At 43.4% G+C, this 10,016-nt stretch overlaps 1 protein-coding gene across 1 annotated transcript in view; it reads left to right on the forward strand.

The window, feature by feature from the left end:
• Nucleotides 1-9,503, forward strand: part of thsd7ba (thrombospondin, type I, domain containing 7Ba) — a 128,492-nt gene extending 118,989 nt beyond the window's left edge. The window contains exons 23-28 of the mRNA XM_041950863.1: nt 3,555-3,728; nt 5,585-5,680; nt 6,803-6,885; nt 8,371-8,566; nt 8,894-8,981; nt 9,294-9,503. Coding sequence (XP_041806797.1) covers nt 3,555-3,728; nt 5,585-5,680; nt 6,803-6,885; nt 8,371-8,566; nt 8,894-8,981; nt 9,294-9,375 — 719 coding nt within the window. The 3' untranslated portion in view covers nt 9,376-9,503. The remainder of the gene's footprint in view (nt 1-3,554; nt 3,729-5,584; nt 5,681-6,802; nt 6,886-8,370; nt 8,567-8,893; nt 8,982-9,293) is intronic.
• Nucleotides 9,504-10,016: the final 513 nt, after the last annotated feature.

Genomic DNA, 10,016 nt, shown 5'->3' on the forward strand with positions numbered 1-10,016 from the left:
TTATAATATCCCTGTGATAGACAGACATATCTGGCTGTGAGCTCAACTACTTCGTGCTTTTACGTTATTTCTATCATCTCTAATATATGTCTGATATTTCTCTGCCAGCAACATTGTGTTCCTTTATTCAAGTTAGTTTCAGCTTTGTTTACATGCTATAATAACATATGTTCTGTTGCAGCTACAAAATGGGGTTTAGCTTGTCCCTGGCAGGTGCATCACCACATTTTGATCTTACACAAATTCCATCATTAAACTGTATCATTTAAATGATTGCTAATTACACATTTCAGATCACACCTGAAACTTTAATGAACGGCGCTGCATTTTATGTGCTTGAGCTGTACCGTAGAGTGGCAGCCACTGCTGGAGATACGCATCAAGCAACCCTGTCTCCTAGAAATTAGGCTCATATAGAGCTAATTTGCATTCATAATTGCATTGTGGTGACAAATGTAATCGCTGCCTGAACTGTGTTCAGAGTCAACATGTCTATGAGTGAATGAAACACCATGTTTTATGTGCTGCGCTCGGGTTGCAAGGAGGTGGTCAGGTTGGATGACGGGTGTGCAAAGTGCAGGGCTGTGACAGCAGAATCCAGAGCTCAGCATTATGTTTCCTTCAAAACGTATTTGCTGTCGCTCATTAGTTGTGCATAAATTTAATTTCTAGGAGACAGGGCCGAACGGTGTTACTGCATTCATTGCAGTCTGCAGTACACATGCCACCACATGCACGCTGCTTTCTGATGGATACTGATAAAAGTGCATCAGTGCTTGCAGAGTGCTGCCGGTACTGTCGCTGTAAAAAACTTGGGGTGTCTTGGCACTGCCTGTGCCTTACGGGTGGACAGAACTTGACAGTGAAATCTTGGGAAAACAAACAAAGTAATATGATTTACTGTAACTTAATGTTCCTGTTGCTTTTCTCGTCATGTCACTGTCATGCCAAATTCAGGCTTGGTGGACCTATTTATACTGAATCACACTGTCACACAGCACTTTGAATTGGTCATTTTGAGGAAATTATGGATCTATAACATTAAGCATGTTTTTTAATTCTACCTGTGCAGCGAAATGGACAATCTCATCATTACAAAAATCAGTACAGCTACAAGAAGCCAGCAGATCATGGTTGCCTGACATCCCATGATGCCAACTGGTGGGGGGGGGGGTTTATCCATTTTTAGGCCACATTGTGAATGAAGCATTTGCCGTCAGTATGGGAGCTTCTGGCCAGCTGACAGCTATGATCTAAATCACTTCTCACTGTCAGGCTTTGCACACTGAAAATCTATAACGAAGCTTTACTGTCCTTCGGCACACTTAGTTGACGTGCAAGACGGCTCCACAAGCAGCATTGCACATATCAGATATTTTATAATTTTTAAAAGAAAAACACAATCATTATCATCTGATGAAAAGACTCTCTGGTTTCCTTTGGCGTGGTGCTCGCCAAGCGAGGCTCTTGTTAGCTTTGCTATGAAGAGACACCATCTTGCTCTGCTTGCTTTTGCTCATCTGTCTCTCGCCCCGCTCTGATCCTTGCCTTGATTCATCACTCAACCTCGCCTTTGCTGCGAGCCCTGGCTCGGGATCAGAAGTGTTTGATGGCCGGAGCAGATGCGTGTGTGTTTGTGTTCGTGCGTCCGTTGGTGTGAAGGTGGCGGGCGCGGCGTAGGGGGGGCCTGGGGAGGGCCTGTTGACATGTGTGTGATCCACACTGTGCATGTGTGGGTGTTGCTGTTTGCCGTACAGTGCAGCTTTTGCCACAGCATGTTTCCAGAGCCAAAGCAGCATGGGGGAAGAGCTGATTGAGTGGATCCGTGTGAAGATGAAAGATAATTAGATGCGTGAATCTGCAGACAGTCACTAATGGGCGTTCAGGGCAGAGAAACAGAGGGTTGTTCTGGCTGAGGAGCTGTGGCAGCGGTTGATATTATCACTACAAGCTGACCCTATCAAGGATTACACTGGATATTAATGCTTGACCTTCAAGGAAGCAAGTGTGGACTCGTTATTTGTAGACTCACAGAAATACATCAACCAGCCTCTATCCACTAGAAGCATTTCCCAAACCAAATGAGTTTTGCTTCTCCTCAGCTACGAGGCATGATTCGGTTGTACGTGTTGCCTTTACAGTTGGGCTCGGAGTTATAGCTTGTATTGTATAATTTATAGCTCTTATTGGTCTATTACTTCTGAATACCCACTGGGCTGTCTGAGTAATTTGTTTGCGCATTTGGTACATTATCAGCCGTGGATGTGTGCTGAAGTTGTTTTCGATGTCTTTTAAATGTCCCGGGAGCCGTCAGGGGAGCAGACAAAATGATCCCTGAAAGAAAACACCCTTAAATATCTCATGAGAAAGTGTTACACAGTGCTGTTGAGGTTGTCGGGCTGGCCAAAAATGACATTAGATTATTCCTTCTACAAAAACACATATGTTTGAACCATTCGAATAGCTATTTTTGCGCATTGTGTCCATAAGAGGGAAAACCAACACAAGAGACATATTACTTGTATATTACTTCAAAATAAACATGTCTTTTAAATACCGCACACCTGCATTTTATAAGATAAATAAAACAATGTCCTGTACAGTGTTGCTGAATTACTGCCACATATCAGCTTGACCTATTTTTCATTTGCAATCAATTAAAGTGACATTTTGTGTTGAGTTTCCAGTATGTGCCGGTCCATGTGTTCTGAAAGATTTTGATAATCCCAGACAAGCGGCAGACATGCCTGTCACATATTATCTGATTATGGACCCGTTTTTCCCATGTTTTTGTGGCCAAGTGACTAATAGAAACAGCAACAAGTTTTTCCAGTATTTAGTGAGCGTGCAGCAGCTGGCAGACGCGAAACAGGCTGCAGTGTAATCCTGTTCACCAACGCCAATGTACGTCCACTGAAAGTGTTTGTTTTTGCCTCAGATTGTTATTTAAAGTGTCTGACGACATCATGGAAAGGATCCCTACAGACGTAGACCTCTCTGCTACAGACTAAGACTCTTTTTGTTTAACAAGAAACAGCAGCTATATCGCTCTCGCCACAGCCACCAGACTCCATTCACAGAAACAGTAATTTTATTATCTTAAAGCAAACCTTATTCAAACTTAACCGAAGCAAAGTAAAACTCACCAAAAACCTTCTTCGTTCGTCAATCCACTGTTCCAACAATCATCATCAACTTTGGAGCGAGAGAGACGGCAGACATCAAAGAGGCAGCGGGTGGGACAACATGAAGAGATGCAATGTTTTCACATCTGACTCAGGAATTATTTTCACTGAGACTTAAAGATGTCAGACTTCAACAGATTTTCCTGGTCGAAAACAGAAACTCTGGTTTTGTGACTCCTGTCCATCATGCAGTGCATTCGGTACAGAGTAGTTCTGCTGCTTTTGTTCCCACAGTCTAATATACATTTTCACAATCGAATAGCTGTACTTTTTTTACAATTTGAACGAATATTCAAATTCAGAGCATCCGTTGAAAGCCCCACTAAGTTGTGCCCATCAGCGATGTTTTTCTGTCTCTTTTTCTCTCAGGAGACTGCCATTTGACTGTGTGGTCATCTTGGAGCTCTTGCCAGCTGACCTGCCTGGAGGGGCGCAGCTTTGAGACCACCGGGCGCCAAGCTCGCTCCAGAGCTGTGATCATTCAGGTCATGGAGAACCAGGGCAGCTGCCCACACCAAGTCTTTGAGACCCAGCCCTGTAAAGGTACTGGAGGAGCCGCTCAGACTGACAGTAATGAGAGTGGTGTTAACATAACCTGAACTGAAAGCCTCACTTAAAGCAACTGTAATCAATATTTTTTACCAAAAATGGATCACGGTTTTGCTTGTATGTAAAAAGGGTTGATGGTGACAAATCTGCAGTGACTTATCCCCCCACTCTGCAGTTCCCCTTTGGATTTCTTGCAGCTAGCAGACATACAGAGTTGTTCTCTTGCTGCTGAACAATTAGCAGCGAAAAAGCCAGAGAGAAGTGTTGAATAAAAAAAAAAAACAGCTCAAAGGAAAGTGAATTTTGGACAGAAACTACAAATTAAAGCTAATGCTGGTTTGTTTGTGCTTGATGTAAAAATAAGAAGCTGCTTGCTAGCCTGTTAGTCACATCGACTTATGTTGGTGTGTGTACAGCTTGTTTCCGCTGACCCTAAGTCGACCAAAAATCTGTTCATGAGGCTTAAAAAGTAGCTTGACACTGAGCTGAAAAGCATTGTTTCGCCTCTTTTCTGGATGAATGTCAAAGCTTTGACACCTGTTGCCACACCCAGATGTGATGTCAGGGTGTGCTGGACACACCATGAGTGCACGTCACATCATCACTGCAGCCAGGTGAGAACCTCAACCACTGGAGGTCAGCACAGACTAGGTGTTATCTTTCATTCTCTCTATAAATGGACTAAAAATAGGGGCACAAGCTAAACATCGAGCATCTTGAAGCTCCACATTGGCCTAAATTCCGAGCAGCTGAATTCCTCCGTCCTCCCTCCCTGCTGTGCAACACTGCATCTATGGGAGTTTTGAATATTGCATATGGAAGAACCAAAGCCTTTGATCCTCAAGATGGATCAATGAAATGGACGTCTTCTAATAAACATTCAATAAACGTCAGATCTCCTCATGAGAGCCACAGACAGATTTTTATTTCATCCCGCTTTGAAACCACAGTTCCATTGGAAATTAGCGCTCATCAGCCCTGCCACAGCTCCTCTCAGACATTATGGACTGGAGGCTTCGTCTAGGTTTCATGAACCATAAACCCATCTGACAGGAGGCAAAAGGCTAAAAGGTGATATTACAAGTGCTTTCTGAATACCGATCATTGAAGGGTCGGTATTTGACAATAAAAAGGTCACAGCTGCTGCACCACTTCTCCAGTTGGAGGCTGATGCATGTGGTTACTGTGCGCATTTCACTGCATGTACTTTGACTCTTTGATTGAGTTTATTTTAGCTATCAGTACACTGTCATTAGTGTCTTTACTGTTTCATGACATAATCTTGCCGTCATATACCCAATCAGCCGTCAAGCATTTGTCTCCTGCCAGCTATCTTATCCTCCATTAATTAGCTCCTTTCAAAAGTTGCATTTCAAATGGTAACTGTGCAGTACCTGTCATTAATTTTAATGCTGCACATCTGTGTAGCCAAATGTGCAACTTAAATCTAGATACTGTATTTAAAAGTCCACTCCTGTGGTGTTTCTTCACATTGTGATCTTGCCATAAAATTCAACACTACATGTGTAGTGTTACACATAAAATCAAGGCTCAGGTATCTTCCAATCTTCCCCTGCAGCCCCCCTCAAGAAAATAAGAGGTTTCCTCTTAGAAAATAAGAAGTGTCTTTCATGCATTTCCAACCACTTTCTCATTTCCTCCAAAGAGGAAATGTCTCGTTGCCCCGTGGTGTTGCCCTTTCCTTTCACTACAAACATACAGTAATTTCCTTATAATATGAAGTGGCAGGGCAGCAAAAGAAGCGGTGGTTAATGTCCACTGCAGCGTGATGACAGGGCTGGATGCCCAAAACAAACTGCTGCTGAGCATCGTCTCTGCCACTGCTGCAGGAGGAAAATGCCACAGCTACCAGTGGAGGACGGGAGGATGGAGCAACAATGAGAGAGCAGTGTGGTGCCAGCGCTCGGATGGCGTCAATGTCACAGGTGAGCAGCTGCCGTGTCTTCTGGACGCCTGAGGGGGGTTTTTGCCGATGCTCTCGTGGCAACACACACATACACACTCTAATATAAATATATATGCAGCCGAAAGTGCCCCAGCTCTGCTTTTGCTCCCCATGTTAAATTGAATCAGTGAGAACAGCAAAAAGCCACACTTTTTAAAATTCAGTCTATATCACATGGATACGCGCTACAATATCAGCTTATTTGATCGCTGGAAAAGGAATTTGTAAGCGTTGCCATCACTATAAGTGAATCTTCTTTCATTCATCTGAGAAAGCTGTCACACTGGTAATTTTGGCAGAAGCCGTTGTAGCAGGTGGTTTAGAAATACATTTAGAATGGATTTCCTCGTTGGCTCGGGAGATAATTGAAACGTTTGGAAGCGAGTGAGAAGGGTGGATACAAAAACGGATGTGATTTCCTTTGCAATGGTTAATCTCAGTTTACAATATGAGTACATGTGTTATATCCTACAATAGCTGTGATCTGTTACTTGATCCCCTGCAAAAAAAAATACAAAATCAGATGGCATCAAAAGTGAGCATGATGGCCTGCAGTGCATGCAGATGCACTCACGCACAGGAATAATTTTAGTACAGTGTTCTAGTTGAATTTAACACCTTATTTGATCTGCCCAGCAGCCTCCATCGATTTCTCGTCTCCCTCTTAACATAAGTAATCAATAAGCCAGACTCTGAGCTGGAAGGCTTTCAATCCATATAAATATAATCACGCATTTGTATTTGTGGGAAGTAAAGCAGGCGTAAAGAAACAGTACAAAGGTAATAGTGCTGTGGGAACGGAAGCTTTAGGCGAGCTTCATGTGCTGTAAATAGTGGGTGAATGTGATCTTATCGCTGTAAGGAAGTGTTTCTGGCAAGTATGAGCCCAGAAGGAATAACCTCCCTCTGCAGAGAAGGCGAGAACCCAAGGCATTACTCTTTGATATTTTGACATGCAATTTTCCATGTTGGAATTAAAATGTTCACAGATTGATCAGGGACCCTGATAGGTAACTGAGCCCATTAATCAGGTGTGACAGTACATTAATTTAGTGATCAATGGGTAAAGGAACAGAAATAAGAACCTGTTGTTTTTCTCCAGGGGGGTGTTTCCCACAGAAAAGGCCGGCCATGGTCAGACACTGCCATCCTCCGTGCACTAAACCCTTCTCACACTGCACACCGGTAAGATCACTGTCTTTGATCAGGCAGCTGTGATCTCTATAACTCTCTCTGCTTTTTTTTTCCTGTTTCCTGCCGCTGCCACATTCTAGGTTAGGAGTTAAATGGATTTTGACAGATGACATTTTTAATTGCCATTCAAGGATGATCAAATTAATGGCAATGAATGTGGGCTCAGTGTCAGATAGGGACTTTACTTACCTGGGGGGGGGGGGGGACTGCACACAAGCAGCCTTGAAAGTGACAAAGAAGAGCCGAAGCTTGAAGTTTTACTGCCCCTCTGAGTACCCTCCGTGTAACTGCACTTAAACATGCAAAACAAAGAAGCACTGATGCTTTTACGGAGCCGTAGCTTCATCTTCTTAGGAGAAATAACAGTTTCCAAGTGAGTCAGTCAGTCTTAGAAACTGTTTTAACCACTAAATTAATTGATTGGCTTCATTTATTATCAGACAGGGAAAAAACAAAAATTAAAAGATGGCATGTTACAGTGAAAACACAAATTTTCAAGATTTTAAGACACAAAGAAAACACAAAGAAGCATAAGACATTCAGCATTAAAACATCCGTGAAAGACAAAAACACGCCGTCACAGTGAGGGCAGCTAAAGTAAAAGCTTCATGGCAAATTCCATTAAAATCCTGGTATCCTCTTCCATGAAGAACTTCCTAACCTGACTTCTATAAGCCCCTCTCACATTCAAAAACTGTGCAGTGGAAGGATGTTCCACGACATGGCACCAGTGTAAAAAAAAAAAGAAAAAAAAAAGCGCTAGAATAGTTGGCATTGCCAGCAAAAATAATTGGGAAGCCCCAGATGAAGCTGAGCGAGCTGTATACTGTGAGGACAAGAGATAAAGCCTCAAGCATTCTGACAGACTGCTCTCATCCTTTATTGCCTCCGTTTGAGACTCTGAACTGTGGAAGGCGCTATAGGGAGCCTTTGGCAACCCGAAACATGTTTAAGGACTCTTGTACTCCAAGTGCAATCAGCATTTTAAACTCAAAAACTGAGCCACAAATCTTGCCCCACAATATTTTGTGTTATATTTGAATGCTTCATGCTTTTTAGGTGTCTTATCTGTAATTTGTATTTGTGTTCTACAGTGCACCCCAGGCTTTTTTTTTGTTTGTTTGTCTCAGTGACATATTGTTGCCACATTTATTAAGATTTCCACTCCAGTGGAGAAAAAAGCTGTATTGCATTGTGTTCTCTTTGACATGTGTTTTTTATTTAATAGCATTTAAGGTGCTTAATGTAGATGAAGTGCCTGGGAAGTGTTGGTGTAATCGACCCCCTGAGGAGCACATTTTAATGTCAGCGTTGGGATTGAGAGGCTTTTTGACAGAGTAGAGGAAAGCAGAGTAGTCCCTGCACGCCGCACAGCGTTTTGTCAGCTGTGTTTTGTATCAACGGGAAAGTAACGATCTCAGTCATATTGTGTTGGCTGCAAATGATGTTCTTATGGCCTCGCCTCCCCCCATGCAGAGCGGAGTGTGTGGGTGTGAGAAGGGTTACACTGAAGTGATGACCACGCACGGCTTCTTAGACTACTGCACCAGAACCCCGGGGGTGGACAACAACAAGAAAGCCGATGTGAAAACCAGCTCTGGAAGATTAAAACCCGGGCCGTCTCAGGCCCAGGACCTCTTCAACGAGTGGACCTTACGACCTGTTGGCCCAGGTACTGAAATGGAAATCATCTTTACAGCCCGACCGACGTGCCTGAGATCACTCCTGCCTTTGAACGAGTCTTTGTAGCGCTAGGATCACTGGGCCGGGGGTGGAATCCATTCTGGGTCAACCTTTTTTCTCGGGCTCGTTATTAGAATGCCAGAAAAAATCAATGGCCTATAAAAACGCCAAGCAATCCTAGTTGTCCCTCTGCAGTACGTGTGAAAAGAGAATAAACCTGCTGCTTTATTGTGAAACCATTTTGTGTCTCCAGACAAAAGATGCAGACGCACATGTATTTAAAACTTTGTACTAAAGCTGCTTTTTGATTGCACAGATGGAAGAGTAAAGCTGTGGGTTTACGCCGTGACTGCCGTTGGATTCATCTTAATACTCTTCATTATCGCATTATCATTCCTGGTCTGGTATGTACCGTATTACTTTCTTATGAGATTCCTCACTGTGTAATTTCAAGAACAAAAGCCCCGCTGTAGGTCACACACATTGTGGATGAGAACAGACTGAACAGTGAGAAGCATATTCCCAACCACCTGCTTCCCCCGAACAGAACCTTGTCAAGTATGAGTTGTGTTCCTCACAATATTTTGTCTGCTGTGTGCTGCTGCTATCAGATAATGGAATTCTTTGTAAAGACTGAAATCAAGTTGGGCTGCTCTGTGCTGCAGAGTCAGATATCCTGTCAGCTTCTCTTTCTTGTCTGTTTTTTTTTTTTTCAGTAAGCCATCTAAAACCACTAAGACGTCTCCTCCTCCGCAGAAGCCCTTGACCCTGGCCTACGATGGTGACATGGATATGTAACCGGGCTGCTATACCTCACAAGGACGTCCATCAGATACCGCTGACTGTTGGCCAGTTTGAGCTGGGAGACTCTTTGCTGTAGTGCCAATCGTATTGCAAAAAATGCAGCGGACAAATCGCGCTGCTCACACGTGATTTGCAGCCGGAGGGCAATGGAGCCCCCTGTTTTGGCTGCAGCCAACTCTCCTTCGCGCAGAAGAGGAACCAAAGCCGAACATGGTGAAAATGAGATAAACGGTCTCTAGACGTAGGAAATAAACGGACCTCTGCTTTCTTTCTTTCTTTTTTTTTACTGCTAGCAATGCGAACACGCAGTTGAAGCACTGTTTTCAACCCACAAATCATGAAGACTCCTGAAAGGCAGAGTGGCTTCTAAGTTGTTGCTTTTGGAGTTTATGTGTGTGTGTGTGTGTGTGTGTGTGTGTGTGTGTGAAGAATCAGAGGGACCACCTGGTTATTTTTCTTGTATTTGTGTCGTGAGGGAGACGAAACATCTTGAGTCAGCCGCCACTCATGACATTCAAAGGCGGAGCAACCGAGCGTTTGACATTTGACTTTGTCTCATCAGTGCTGGATCTTTGTAAGAGGAAATGTCACAAGCCTTTTGGGTGAACAAACAGCCTTTTTTTTTTTTTTTTTGA

Source organism: Chelmon rostratus, chromosome 13 (genome assembly GCF_017976325.1).
Source record: "Chelmon rostratus isolate fCheRos1 chromosome 13, fCheRos1.pri, whole genome shotgun sequence".
Taxonomy (NCBI): domain Eukaryota; kingdom Metazoa; phylum Chordata; class Actinopteri; order Chaetodontiformes; family Chaetodontidae; genus Chelmon; species Chelmon rostratus.